Source organism: Propithecus coquereli, unplaced genomic scaffold (assembly GCF_000956105.1).
Source record: "Propithecus coquereli isolate 6110/MARCELLA unplaced genomic scaffold, Pcoq_1.0 Scaffold59, whole genome shotgun sequence".
Classification (NCBI taxonomy): domain Eukaryota; kingdom Metazoa; phylum Chordata; class Mammalia; order Primates; family Indriidae; genus Propithecus; species Propithecus coquereli.
The window spans coordinates 6,348,478-6,363,518 of NW_012151840.1; the positions used below are offsets into that span (position 1 = coordinate 6,348,478).

General features: G+C 42.1%; 2 protein-coding genes across 3 annotated transcripts in view; both read right to left on the minus strand.

The window, feature by feature from the left end:
- Positions 1 to 1,620, minus strand: part of BNIPL (BCL2/adenovirus E1B 19kD interacting protein like) — an 8,084-nt gene extending 6,464 nt beyond the window's left edge. The window contains exons 1-2 of the mRNA XM_012658613.1: positions 1,577 to 1,620; positions 692 to 808 (exon numbers count right to left, since the gene is read on the minus strand). Coding sequence (XP_012514067.1) covers positions 692 to 808; positions 1,577 to 1,620 — 161 coding nt within the window. The remainder of the gene's footprint in view (positions 1 to 691; positions 809 to 1,576) is intronic.
- Positions 1,621 to 2,258: 638 nt separating this feature from the next.
- Positions 2,259 to 15,041, minus strand: part of PRUNE (prune exopolyphosphatase) — an 18,189-nt gene continuing 5,406 nt past the window's right edge. Inside the window, exons 2-8 of one of the 2 annotated variants that reach the window (XM_012658919.1) lie at positions 13,635 to 13,727; positions 12,776 to 12,978; positions 10,291 to 10,475; positions 9,413 to 9,571; positions 8,266 to 8,360; positions 6,188 to 6,346; positions 2,259 to 4,185 (exon numbers count right to left, since the gene is read on the minus strand). In XM_012658919.1, coding sequence (XP_012514373.1) covers positions 3,757 to 4,185; positions 6,188 to 6,346; positions 8,266 to 8,360; positions 9,413 to 9,571; positions 10,291 to 10,475; positions 12,776 to 12,978; positions 13,635 to 13,727 — 1,323 coding nt within the window. In that variant the 3' untranslated portion in view covers positions 2,259 to 3,756. Of the gene's footprint in view, positions 4,186 to 6,187; positions 6,347 to 8,265; positions 8,361 to 9,412; positions 9,572 to 10,290; positions 10,476 to 12,775; positions 12,979 to 13,634; positions 13,728 to 15,041 lie in introns of those variants that run through there. The other variant, XM_012658920.1, reaches the window with a different exon arrangement.

Here is a 15,041-nt window from a genome sequence, read left to right on the forward strand (position 1 = left end):
CTTTGCCATCTCTTAGTAAATCAGATGTAGAAAACTGTTGAATTAACATTGAGATCAAATGAATAAATAAAGAAGCAAATAAAATAAGATGTACTGCAAACCAAGGATGGAAAAGGGCAAAAAAAAAAAAAAAAAACAAATTAGAAAGGATCATTTTGTTTTAATAAAACACTATGGCCCCAGGGGAAAAATTTTCTTTTTCTAGTGTGGCAGTCAATGTGTTTGTTAAAAGAGGGCAGAGACATAGGCTAACATCAAGCCAAGTATCAATTTATAGGTTCTCTTTCCGTGCCATGGTTTTATCACTTTTGTTTTCTTTTTCTCATCTTTTTCTTTCAATTTGTTTTTTGGAGGCAGGGTCTCTCTCTGAGGCCCAGGCTAGAGTATAGTGGCATCATCATAGCTCACTGCAACCTCAAACTCCTGGGCTTACTCGATCCTCCTGCCTCGGCTTCCTGATTAGCTGAGACAACAGGTGCACGCTATCATACCTGGCTAACTTTTCTATTTTTTGTAGAGATGGGGTCTTGCTATATTGCTCAGGCTGGCCTTAAACTCCTGAGCTCAAATGATCCTCTCACCTTGGCCTCCCAGAGTATTAGGATTACAACTGTGAGCCCCCATGCCTGGCCCCCTTCAAGTTCTAATTCACCATCCCTCCCTTCTCCCAGCTGCCCTCACATTTCCTCACCTAGGAAATTCTTCATCCTGCCATTCCTCCTTCAGCTCCAGTTCCCCAAGTCTCAGAGCCTCTCCCAGTTCTGCTGTTTCTGCATTCTCTCTGACGCAGAAGAAAAGATTAAGGGAACTGGGTAGTAGTAGGTGGAGACATTGGAGTGAAGAACAGTAATTAAGGTACAGAGTAGAGGGTGGGCCTTAAAAGGAACTCAGATCTCTCGTCTCCTAAAGAGATGTTTCTCCGTCCTTCACCACTTGCTAGCAGCAGATTACCTACCTACCATTGGGTTTAGGAGCAGAGGAAGGATGGAATGTAAAGCTAATCATATTTACCTCTATGGCTGTTGCTCCACCTACAAAGTAGGGCTGAGTGATGTCCCACATTACAATTGGCTGGAACCCAGACAGACCCACCCAGCTACCACTGGGCAAAGTTGGGAAAGATGGCACCTTGTCAGGCCTGCCTTTCCTCCACCGTACTGGGGAGTGGCTAGGGGAAAATGGCATAAGCAGAGGGGTAGGGGAAGAAAGTAAGGAGAAAGATTTGCCGGGAAGGAGAACCTGGACCTAAACTCAGTTCTGGGTCAGCTTTCCTGATGGCCATTCTGGATGGTAAGGGTTAGAGAATAATGTGCAGATTTATCAGATATAAAATACAGAAACTTCCTTTATTTTTAAACTAGGGAATTATCCTGGAATCCCGTTCCTCAGTTCCATACCATACCGATATTTTCTACCTAGAGCCACCCCATCCTTTCTCTGCAAATTCATTCTCTTACAGTCTTGTCTCCTGGAGGAACACCTTAGATTTCACCTAGTGAGAGCTGAATGGTGGGGACGTCCCTTAAGACTATTTATTCACTCCGTTTCTAATCAAGTGGGCTAAGATGTTACTTACCCAAGATCGAATGTCTTTTTTCCTGCCTCCTGTACAGTTCCCATCGTCACAAGGCCTCCTGTCTTCTTTAAACACAGAGTTGTTGGGAAGCTGGTTGTTCCAGCCCCCAGCACTCCTTTACCCTTTTTCTGTCTCAGCTATTGTTGCTCTTGCCTCCAAGGTGGAGGGAGGCGTGGAAGGGAGGTAACCTCATCTTCAAACAGGTTTTGCCACCTCCCCTCCCAAGGAGCAGGTTTGCCCAAAAGAAAAACCCTGTCTCCCATGAGGGGGCGGGTTTGGGGGAGGAGAGTACATTTCCTAGGGCGGCTAGTCTTGGGTGAGTCTAGGAAGAGAATTTGTTCTCCTTTCCAGATTCCTTATAACCTTCTGAAAGCTGCTCTTTAAAAAAAAAAAAAAGCAACAGTAGAAACCATTTTGGTTGTAAGACTATCTTGGGTCTACTTTTCAAGTACAAGCAAAACTGGGGAGACAGATGTATAAAGAAGGTTCTGGAAGAAGAAATAAACTAATGGAAAAGCTGAAGATGAGGGGAAATAGAAGCCTGTTGCTCCTTATTCCCAATAGTTGACCGAGAAAGATACTAGATATAGTAGGAAGAAGGGAGATGAATCTTTAGGAGGCTAAAACAATAGCAGATGGAAAGGCTTGATTATAGTTGTAAAAAAGAGACACTAAGACCCTAAACAGGAAAAAAGTATTTAATACTTTAATAAAATGCAAAATAAAGTACCCAAGTTACAAAACATAAATTCCTTTGGTTGGTTCAGTGATCGCACCACTATTTTTTACCTTCCAAATGGCTACAGACATATCCTCTAAGTGAAGTCAGACTGTCCCCCTTATACTGGAAGATGTCATGCCAAAACCATCACACACCCCACTGTTCAGTGAAATTGTTGGCAACTTACATGGAATAGAGCTGTGGGGTAGGAAAGGGGGGAATGGGTTTGTCTGAAGAAAAAAGGGAGACTCTAAACATGCAGAACAAGTCAGTGGGAGGGAGCTCTCTGCTGGGCCACTACGGTATAAATCATACCCCTATACATGCTACATGAGGTTGAGTCCCTTGGTACAATCATACAGAAATATAGACAATCCAGCGACCCCGAACATTCCCAGGGAAAACAGAAGAAAAATAGAGAAGCAGAGGAGAGAAAGAATGGCAGCAAGAGGCAGATCACAGAATACCAGGGTACATCTAATATAAACCCTGTTTTACAGATGGGTAGAATGAGACCTAGAATAGTGAAGTGCCTTGCCAAAAGACACAGAGTTTGCGGCAGGATTGAACTCCACGCTTCCTTTTAATATGAGCAAGAACAGAAAGAGATGGACAAGAAATTGATAGACCTGCTAAGGGAGGGGACAGACCCGGGGCTCTCATTGCAGTTCTGCTGTCTCTGGGGAAGAACACCGATGAGGTTAAGGTCTTCCTGGGTGCCACCTGAATTCTTAAGAATCAGGGGTCTTCAGGGTCTCTTTAAGGTTCCTGTTGGCTCTGGGACAGAGGAACCCAAAGGAACAGAGAGCCAGGCCACTTGATCAGGACAGAAGACAGTGGCCTCCAATCTGCTCCCAAAGAGGACCTGAAACAGTCACAATAAGCTCAGAGTAGAAATTCAGTCATCTCTGAATCAGACACCATCACCTAACCTGGGGCAGAAAGAAGAGTCATGGAGCTGGAAATCTGCTAAAGGCTGGAAACTGGAATAAGAATTTCCAAACCCACTCTCTTTTCTGTCTTGCTTGAAGCAGGTATTCAATAAATACTTGAATAAATGAATACATGGGGACAATTGATAAATGTTTGGTTTCATGACAGATACTGGTTCTGTTCAAGATCTTTACTGAGGGCACTTCTGGGGTCTACATTCTTTTTGCCCCACTCTGCTGGGACGGTGGCTATACCACATTGTGCCCCTGGCAAATGAAATACAGGGAAGTCAGTGCAGATTTAAATAATAAAATTTGTCTGATTGGTTGAGATTGGGGAAAAAGGTAGAAAGCCATTCTTAAAGCAGCTGTTTTCTTTCACATCTTTCTCTTCCCAGTTTTATGGAAACAGTATACCAGATTCTGGAGCAATGAAGACAATTGCTGAATCTCCACACATCTCAAAACATGCATTTGAGGTGGGTCACGTAACCTAACCCACCATCCATCCCCTGCCCTCCCAACAGTCACTTCTTTGACAAGGAGGCAGTGGCAGACTGTGACAGCGAGATCTGACTGCACTTCTCAAAGACGGCCTCGGCAGAGAGTTTAGGCAGCCCCTGATCCAGAGGGCACTCATCCACCAAGCTGTTCATGGGTGTGGGGGGCAGTGGAGGGTCCTCCTCATCTTGACTCAATCCAGGAATCAGGGAGTTACTTGCCCTGTCCAATTCCTTGTCCACCTGCTCCCTGGACACAACCACTGTCTCAGGCTGCCCTGAAGGGATCTTCATGGAGTCAAAATACACTGACAGGGCTTCCTGGAGCAGAGGCAGAAGTTTTTTTCGAGAGACCTGGGTATTGCCTTGAAGATAGGCTTGGAGGTTAGGGTGGGTGCTTGGGGCAGGAGTCAGCTTCAGGGATGGAGAGTGGGAGCTTTCCAGGACTCCACAGATCTACAGAGGAAACAATAATGGGGAAATGATATATAACTTGGTGTAGCAAAGAACTGAGGCTTCTAAGTGAGAGGCTTCCTTTATAGATAAGAAAACGTTTTAAAATTGAGTTATCCAGAGTTCAGTTTTATTGCTTGCAACAAAAGGAACGTCACTAATATACACAGTATTTTAGAAACAGAAGAAATGTTTTAGATCATATATTTCATTTTATTAATAAGGAAATTAGAGTTCAGAGAGATTAAGTATCTTGAGCAAAATCATGTAGATGATGGCTGAATCTGAACCAGAACCCAAGACCCCTAGCTTTTAATCTAGTGTTGTTTCCAAGTATATACATGTGCTCAAGAACTTGAACTCTGTCCTTAGCTGGGATGGGACTAGCATCTGTCTAGAGGTCAGAGGAAGGAGAGAGGCAGAAAGAATGAATAGAACAAAATGGGGGTGGGATATATGCCAAGTATGGTGCAAAATCTGGCCATTTACAAATACTGTCTCACTTTCCTCATACCTATTACTATTACCCTCACTTACATGTAGGCAAACTGAGGCTTAGACAGATTAGGTAACTTGCCTAAGGTCATGATCTGTGTAGAAGCAAAACTGACATTTGAACCCAGGTCTGTCACCAAAGCCAATATTCTCAATCAATATATTATACTACCCCTAACACAGGAGGAAGCGAGAAGATGGTGGGCAGACTGTGAAAGGACGACTCCCGTTTCCCAGCGGAGAGGCATCCTGGGCAACGACAGAGTCATCAGCTTCAGAAGAGCAGCAGAGAGGGGATGAGATTCAGGAAGGTGGGAGAGGCACTTCATATGGCCAAAGCACCCTTTTCTTCCTGACAGGATTAGTAAGAGCCACTATGTACTAAGGGCTTACTCTGTGCCTAGCAATGTATTTAACATATGAGATTACATTTAACAATCACATAAAACCAATCAGTAGGTACCATTATGCCATTTCCAGACTCAGAAGTCAACTGACTTGCCTTAGCTCAAAGAGCAAGTGCAAACCTGAGCAGAAAAGCACATTTATCTGACTTTAAAAGCTGTAGTTTTTTTCACAATGCCAAACTACCTTACACTAAATGAAATCACATTTGCTTTCTGGGGGAGAGGACAGAGGCAAAGAGAGGCAGGAAAGGGCAGACACTTTCCATGAGTTCAAAGGTTCATCTGGCTGTATTTTGTCTTTAGTGGTCATCGCATAGCCCAGGCAACCTTAAGAATTCCTGAACTGTCTTAAACCTACTTTTAAATTCTTTCCTGGGATAATCAGCGACCAACAGAGGAACAGAAAGGGGAAGAAGTAGGGAAGGTGGCCAAATGGAAGATCAGGAAGGAAAACAAAGCTGGTCCTAGATCACTTCTCTGCAGAGTTCACACTATACAGAATAATTAATTAATTCCTGCATGGTAAGTAGTAAAAAAGGTTTCTCTTGTGTTTCTAATTTCCAAGGCAATAGAGTAGAAAGAAAGGAAATGATTTTTCAGGGGTGAGGAATTAATGATTAAACCAAGAATGGAGTTTTAACTCCAGATTGATAACATATCCTTCTTTTTTTTTAAGACAGGGTCTCACTGTGTTGTTGCCTGGGCTGGAGTGCCATGGCGTCATCATAGCTCACTGCAACCTCAAACTTCTGGGCTCAAGTGATCCTCCTGCCTCGGCCTTCGAAAGTGTTAGGACTACAGGCGTGAGCCACCATGCCCAGCCTAACATTTCCTTTTAACCAGATTTCTTTCAAGTTCCTCCAAAGTAGGAATTGTATATGTAAGTCTCTTTGGAATCTCCCTTTCTCAACAATGGTACCATATAGAGAGAATGGAAAAAAAGCAAGGAGGGGAGATTCTGGAAACAGGTCAAGGGACCTCTGTGTAAATATGATAATATAAGAACCAAGGAGACGTCCTTATAGCACAAAGCTGTAGAGCACAGAGGTGCATACAGACAAGCTCTGTAAGGCCCTCAGGTTGGAGAAGGGCAAGAGACTCACCGTCATTCGGAGTGCCACATGGGGACAGAAAATAGCCAACTGCCGCACTGGCTCATTTTGAGTGTTGAAAAAGATAGTCATGGTGACAAGGACATCATAGCTGTGAGCCTGGCAGAAAGCATGGAGATCTGCAAGGAGGTCAGACCTCTGCAGAAAGGCCTGAAAGGAAAGAAATGGAGAGGGATGAAGGCTATAGCTGGACCCTCCTCGTTATCATCAACAAAACATATTTATCAAGATTTCTTTGCATGTTAACTGGGGACTTGTGCTCCATAAAAAAGATGTTTAGTATTTACTCTCTGTTATCTGTGTGCTGGGAGGCAGTGTGGCAGAATGGGGAGAATAAAGGCTTTGGATTAAGACAGAATTGATTTGAAAATCAGCTCTATTACCTCTTAGCTATATGATCAAGGAGTATACTAACCTCCTTGGACCTGAGTTTCCTTGTCTGTAAAATAAAGATACAACACTTAACCAAATATGATTGTTTTAAGAATGAAAACATGATAATGTATGTAATGTGCCCAACATGTTCAAGGCTCTCCTGCTTTTGCAATCAAACAAGCAAGGTCTTTGCCTTGTGGGGATATGTATTCTAAAACAGAATAACAGGGCATACAAATAAGAGCAGACATGTAACAAGTGCATCCTTGGCCCTTCCTTCTTTGACAATCTATATTCTTCTCCAAAATCTCATGTAGCATTTACTCCAGTGAATAATATCATGACCTATTTCAGATCAGGGCTTTTCTCTATTCTTGGCATTTCTTTCTTCTTTCTTCCTTCCCACCCTTCCCTCTCTTATCTCTCTCTCTCTCTTTCTTGAGACAGGCTCTTGCTATGTTGCCCGGGCTGGTCTTGAACTCCTGGGCTCAAATAATCCTCCTTCCTTGGCCTCCTAAAGTGCTGGGATTACAGGCATGAGCCACTACACCTGGCTGATTCTTGGCATTTCTGAAATGTGTCAATTTGTACTATGGTTATAGTACTTGGCAAGCCTTTTATATTCCAATGTTTGTTTCCCAAGCAAGGTTATAAACTCTAAGGGAAGAGACCATGCTATTTTGTTTTATTTGATTATTTAAATATTTAAGTATATGTTCAGATCAGGTGAATAACTTAAACTAATATGACATGGAACTAGGTATTAAAACACCACCATTAAGGTTATATTCATTCACCCATTCAACCAAATTTACTGAGCATCCACTATGCATCAGGCACCGTCAAAGGTGCTAGAGATACAGCAGATGCAAAAGAAACAGGGTTCCTGTTCTGGTGAAGCTGATGAACTGGTATAGGAAAATACACAATAAATAAGGAAACTATGAAACAAGATTATTTCAGTCTATTAAATGCTATTTAAAAAAAAAGGTAACTGCTAGAGGTTTCTTGAGCACAAGGGATATTACTTCAGTTAGGGTAGTCAGGAAAAACCTCCCAAAATAGAAGACATCTGTGCTGAGAACTGAATGATAAGAAAGAGTCAATCTGCAAGGAGAAAAGCAAGTTCAAAGGCCCTGAGCTGGGAATAAGCTTAATGGTGTGAGGAACAGAAAGAAAACCAGTGTGCCTACAGTATTGTGAGTGCAGGAGTGGGGCTGGAATGAGATGAGGCCAGAGAAAAAGACAAGGCCAGAACAGGTAGGGCCCTGTAAACCATGGTAAAGCCTTTAGATTGTATTAGAAGTACAATGAAAGGGCAGTAAAGGGAGGAGTGATCCAATATGATTTGATTTATATCTTAGAAAGACACTGGCTGCTGTGGGAAGAATGGTTTGTAGGGGTGCAAAAGTGGAGGCAGGGAAAACAATACAGAGGCTTCTACAGTGGTACAGTGACAGATGATGGACTGTGGCAGTCACAGTGAAGATGGAGACAAGACGACAGGTACGAGATATATTTTGGAGGCGGGAATGAGAGAATGGGTGGGTGAGTGAATGAGAAAAAAGAAAAAGAGAAAAAAAGTAAAAAGAAAAAAAAAGATATATTTTGGAGGTGAGCCAGGAATGAGGGGCAAGGTTAGATGCATAACTAAAGATTTTTTCTCCCCACCCACACCAACATCTTGCTCTTACCTCCAAATCCATATATATTGCACTAATGGCCACCTTGATGCCTTGTCTATAGATGGTCTTCTGGTCCTTTCTCAGCATCTGTTCGGTGGTCAGTCCTAAAAAGTGGATGTGAGAGTAGGGGTCAAACAGGGGAGCCCAAGACCAGGAAGGTGAGGACACCAAGATGAGTCAAGGAAGAGGGAAAACATAGCCTCCGTCTGGAGCAATGAACAAAGAGATAACTGAAAATGTAATTATACAATCAAAAACTACCTTTAAATAAATGGATGACAATAGTTACCTTTAGAGCTATGGACTTTGAAGAGAAGGGCAAAAGCAAGAACAGAGGCTGTTACTTTTGATTTTTCCCCTTTCTGTATTGTTTCAATTTTTTTTTTGTTTTGTTTTTTTTTGAGACAGGGTCTCGCTTTGTTGCCTGGGCTAGGATACAGTGGTATCATCACAGCTCACTGCAACCTCAAGCTCCTGGGCTTGAGCAAACTTCCTGCCTCAGCCTCGCAAGTAGCTAGGACTATAGGTACGTGCCACCATGCCCGGCTAATTTTTTATTTTTTGTACAGATGGGGTCTTGCTATGTTGTTCAGGCTAGACTCAAACTCCTGGTCTGAAGCAATCCTCCCATCTTGGCCTCCCAAAATGCTAGGATTACAGGCATGAGCCACCAAGCCTAGCCTGTTTAAATTTTTTAAAAGTACATGTGGTACCTTCCTTTTTCTTTTTTCTTCTTTTTTATGTCCACAGGTGGTAACTGGGTAGATTATGGAAGCTTTTTTTGTCCTCTTCCTTTGTCTTTTGCATAATCACACTAAACGTTTCTTAGTTTCCCTAACCTATTATATAGATCTCACTCTGATAATTTAGTATACCCTCAGCATATTTTATTTATACGTCTTATATTTTCTGATTAGACTGGAACCTCTAAGACTCTTAATATCTTCCTCCTCATCCTACCTAAGAGCCAAGATAGAACAATCCAGTAAATTAGTTCATGATCAGATTCATGCTACCTCATTTCTCTCTGGTGTAAAGCTTAAATCTTTATGCATGCTCTGAAAGTATTTTAATGTTATTTAAGAATATAATGAACAAGGCCTGCCCACCTGTTTTCTCATGCGGGAAGTAGAGAAGTCAGCTTAACACTTCATACCTGATACATCAAACTTTGCCTTTTGTAGGGAATCAAAGATGTCATTTCTCTTGGGCAGATCTGGGAAGAGGGCCTCTAGTTTCTCCACATATTTGCTGTCCTTTAGAGTTGCCTTTCCAATTTTAAGGTCCATGTTGACACAGTCCAAGATAATGGTTCCTGTGGAGAAGGGAGATGGCGGAACTCCAATCCTATGACCCTCCATGCACGACCACTACAATACACATAACCTTCAAACCAAATGGACACAATACAGGAGACTTGTATTGCAAATCCACTAAAAACAAAACGAGAAACTGGGACTGTGTTCTGAATAAGACCTCCTAAATCTAAACTAAAATGTAGGCAGGGAAATGGGGAAAAGGTAGAAAGAGAGCCTGAGCATCTTAATGCTTGGAGATTTTGGTATGCTTAGAGAGATGGTATCTCTTCTGTAGGCCAAATTCCATCAAAGAATCTTACAAGTTGGAAGAGACAATCTAGTCCAACTCTCTCTCTCTCTCTCTTTTTTAACAAACAGAAAAAATGAGAACAAGAAAGGTTAAGAGATTTGCTCAAGGTCATATAACTATTTCCTGGAGGCACTAGTATTAAAATCCATTTCTTGCTTCTTTGGCTAGTCCTTCCATTATACAGTGACGCTAATAGGAAGCTTCTGGGTCTGTTGCCCTGTGCTTCCTTTCTGTTTTCTCCAACAAAGTATCCCATAGGCCTTTAAACAAAAGCCTAATTGTCCCCCAGAAGAATCCCATCCTTTGGTATGAGCTGAATGGCTTTGAGAGCATATAGTTAGGCTGGAGGAGTCTAGACTTTTCCACTCTCCCTTCTCTTGGATGGGAATAGAAGTAGTCAAGTCTCAATCCCGAAGCTACCCTCACCGTGCAGAAGGGCTGCAGTTTGCCTGTCCAAGATCTCTGGTGCCCCCTGGAGGATTCTCTCAGTCACCAGGGTAGCGCAGGACCCCACTAGTTCAACTGAAACATGACAGGGAGGGCAGTGTTTCTGCTCAATGGGTCGATGGTCTAGCACCTCTGCTACTGCCTCCTCTAGGGCTGCATCACTTCTGTGGAAGGGGAAAGGTAGGGGAAAAGAGAAAGAAAGATAAGTAGGGGCACTTCAGCTGCTTCTAAACAATCTTCACCCCACCCATAAAGAAAAATGCAAACACTTAGACCTTTGATCACTTCTACCTCTGTCTGCCTCACTCTCCTCAATTCTTTTTTTTTTTTTTTTTTTTTTTGAGACAGAGTCTCACTGTTTTGCCCGGGCTAGAGTGAGTGCTGTGGCGTCAGCCTAGCTCACAGCAACCTCAAACTCCTGGGCTCAAGCAATCCTCCTGCCTCAGCCTCCCGAGTAGCTGGAACTACAGGCATGTGCCACCATGCCCGGCTAATTTTTTCTATATTTTTAGTTGTCCGATTAATTTCTTTCTAATTTTAGTAGAGACGGGGTCTCGCTCTTGCTCAGGCTGGTTTCGAACTCCTGAGCTCAAGCAATCCGCCTGCCTCGGCCTCCCAGAGTGCTAGGATTACAGGCGTGAGCCACCGTGCCCGGCCTTCTCAATTCTTTAATGTTATAACTGAAGTCATCTTTAAATAGCATATAAGTGAATTTTGTGAAACATCTACTGCAAATATCTTATTCACACATTTGCTGTCCTTTAGGATTGCTTTTCCAATTGATATCCTTGATACCCAACAACTAAATCGCTCCTGTTTCTTCAATCCACTCAATACTCAAATTCCAGACAGGTCACCAGGTCCTGTGGCTTCTATCCCAATTCCTATTCATGCCCTTGCTTTCAACCCTCTCTCTGTTAGCTACTGCCTTGTTCTAGGGCTAGGCCCTCAATGTCTCTCATCTGAACTATTTTCCAGTAGTCTCTTAACCAATCACCTGCTTCCAACCAAGAGCTCTCCTAAGCCCTCTTCACAAAGCTGCCTGAATGATCATTTGAAAAAAGCAAATTTGATTATGTTAGGGCCTAGAATAAATATAATTACAATAGTTCCCCATTGCCTAAAATAAAGTCCAATCACTTTAGAAAGGCCTATAAGCCTCTACGATCTGCCTCCTGCCTACCTCTCTCATCTTTTTTCCATGCTCTACTTCTCCTTCATATTTTATGCTCCAGCTGTGCAAAACAAATTCCAGTTGCCCTAGCTCACCATTCTATTTCATGCCTGCCTGCATTTGCTTCTATTATTTCCCTCTGCCTGGAATGCCTTTCCTAACCACCTTTCCTAACCTCTCCATTTACTGAGCAAACACTTAGTCCTCTTTCAAGGCTGAGATCAAGGTCAACTCTGCCAGGAAACTTTTCCCGATGCTCTCAACTCCCCTCTGGTATAATGAACCATCCCATCCTTCATGTACCTACTGTCCCCGAGCGCTGTCAGTTATCACTTAACTCTAACACCCATTACAATGATCTGTTTGCCTACTTCCCTCTTCCTGACTGAAAGCATGAGAACAGGGACTCTGTCTCACCTTCATCCTCTAAATAAAAGTTTATTAATGGAATGAATGAGTAGATGGATCAATGCTCTTACGCTATCCTCTGTCAAGGTCCTGCTATAACCATAGTGTGTGCAAGGAAAAAATTATACATTTTAATACTAGTAGGAGCCAGATAGGCTTAGGAAAGTCTCATACTTGTGTTGTTCTTCTGGCAGTTTTTTCCAGTCCTAAATTAGGGATAGGATTATTAGAGCTGTGTACACTTGTTAAAGAGATACTAATGAGATATTTATAGACTCTACCATAACATATTATTCTAAAATTACAAGAGTTTATGGAGGAAATACTTTTGCAATCTTTTAAAAATTAAAAATAAGGCCGGGCGCGGTGGCTCATGCCTGTAATCCTAGCTCTCTGGGAGGCCGAGGTGGGCGGATTGTTTGAGCTCAGGAGTTCAAAACCAGCCTGAGCAAGAGTGAGACCCCGTCTCTACTAAAAATAGAAAGAAATTAATTGGACAACTAAAAATACATAGAAAAAAAAAATTAAAAATATAGTTGCAAACATTTGTCAAAGGTCCCTAGTAAATAAATCTGCCATAAAATCTTAAAATAATGATACCAAAGGCAGATTTAAATGATATTTGAGTTATCCTTTAGTTTGAACACACCATGTTCTATTTTTTTAAATTGTTACGGTGTATGTCTTTATGCCATAGACATACACACAACTGGAGAATTGACTATATTTTCTGTTGACTTTCTATATCTAATATGACCCTTCAGTTATGATTAGCCTATGAGATCCCTGAAAGCAAAAACTCTTTCTTCCTCTCTTTATATCTCACTCATCAGAGCCCAACATGGTACATGGTAAGTATCAACTTAATTCTCTTCTACTTACTTGGGTAAGACATGATGGTCAACAAGGATGAGGGTGAGTTGGCCAGCCTGGTGCAACGCATGGAGGTCAATCTCATCCCGAAAAATCAAGATGGTCTCTGGAATATTAACCTTCTGAAGGAAGAAGATGTTGTCACCTCGTAGAGGTAGCTCAGAACGTTTTATATTTAAAACTGGCACAAAGACTTCCTCTGCCTCAGTCGTCTGAATAGGAAAGTGAAAAGATGGTATCACAATGAATAGACGGGAAAAGGTAACAAGACTACTGGGACCAAAGGAAACATAAGCTTGGGTAAGTTACCACTTTTCTCAAAGCCACAATTACCCAGTCTACGAAAATAAAGGGAAGACTCTTGACCTCCCTCCTTCTTAACAGTAACATGAAGGTCAACAAGAAAACTCATGGAAAAGACATAGTTCTAGATGCAATGCTGCAGAGAAGGGATTATTAGTCCTTAAGAGCTGACCTGGGCAAGAGGAAGACATACTAGGTCACTGATACCTATATGGAACACAAGAATAAACTGTTTGAATATCACTTTTATGGTGTAAAAATTCTTAATATATACTTATTTATTTCTTACAGCAACATTGTAAAATATTATCATTTCAGATTTTATAGACAGTGCCATGAGACTCAGCAAAGTTAAAGGATTTAACTTACCTAATGCTGGTAAGTGACAGAGCTAGGTCTTCAATCTAAATCTTTTAATTCTAAGGGACTCAGGTACTCATCTTTTTTTTTTTTTTGAGACAGGGTCTCACTCTGTTGCCCAGGCTAGAAGGCAGCAGCGTCATAGCTCGCGGCAACCTCAAACTGCTGGGCTCAACTGATCCTCCTGCCTCAGCCTAGTACTCACCTTTGCTAGGTAAAAAGCCAGGGCGAGAGCAGACACCATGGAGTCCAAGTCACAGGCTTCATTTCCTAGTACAACATGTAGAGGTCGGGACTCCTGGAGAGGAAGAAGAATGGGAAACTAACAAAAGTATCTCTATCCATTTCCATTTATTTTATACTCATGTAGGGCTTCACGTACTTCCTCTCATTGATCTTCAAAGAGGAGGCAGATCAGATAATCTTATGGGTCCTCATTCCATAGATGAGGATATTAGCAGAGAGGGCATAAATGTTTTAGCTAAGCCTCAAGCATTCCACACACATCCAGTTAGTGGAAAAGTGCCCTTTCCTCTCTACTAAACTGTCTCCTTGAATGTTAACTTACAGAAGAAGAGCGATAAATAATCCTCCGATTTCTTATGCTTCTTGGGGCACTCAAGTAGTCAAAAGTAGAGGATTTGGGGAAGCTGATATATTCAAGCCCTGGTTTTTTTTTTCCTTCCCTTTTTTTTTTTGGAGACAGCATCTTGCTCTGTCACCCAGGCTAGAGTGCCACGGTGTCAGCCTAGCTCACAGCAACCTCAAACTCCTGGGATCAAGAGATCCTCCTGCCTCAGCCTCCCAAGTAGCTGGGACTACAGGTGCGTGCCACCACGCCTGGCTAATTTTTTCTAGTTTTAGTAGAGATGGGGTCTCACTCTTGCTCAGGCTGGTCTTGAACTCCTGAGCTCAAGCAATGCTCCCACCTCGGCCTCCAGAGTGCCAGGATTACAGGCGTGAGCCACCGCACCCGGCCTCTTCCCATTTTTACAGTAGGGAAAAGAATGCTTACACTTCTAAATCATAACAACAGGTGAAGAGGCTTTGAAAATAAAGGTAAAAATAAAATCTAGTCCACTATCCAGTTGTTCAGGAAAACTCCCCCTGCTCTGAGAAGGCCCAACAATAACCATATATAACCAACACCTCTCACAACCCAAGAAGCAGACCCTTTCCTAGCAAGTTCGGATTAAAGCAAGAACAGTTGCTGCTGGAACTTTTATTTTTAAAGCTTTAAAAAGTCCAGTTGCTGATAAGAACTCTGAGGAGGACGAGATAGCTGCTATTATTAGCCTTGTTCCCTTGTATCTCCTTAGCTTTCAGAGTTTTAAATAAAATATACTAAAATTACAGTACCCACAATAGAAGAGACAGGGTTTGGGGTTTTGTTTTGTTTTTAAGCATTTATTGAGTGTGCCAGGCATTATTCTAATATTTTTACATGCACTACTTAATCATTTAATCCTCAAAACAACCCAGTAAGGCAGATACTTAAATTATTATTTCATTCCAAGTATGAGCATTCTGCTGGGTGGAACGAAACCATAAAGCCTATGGCTTAGCTAAGGGCACAAAATTCTCTTTTACCAGTTTCTCTTTTTTTTTTTTT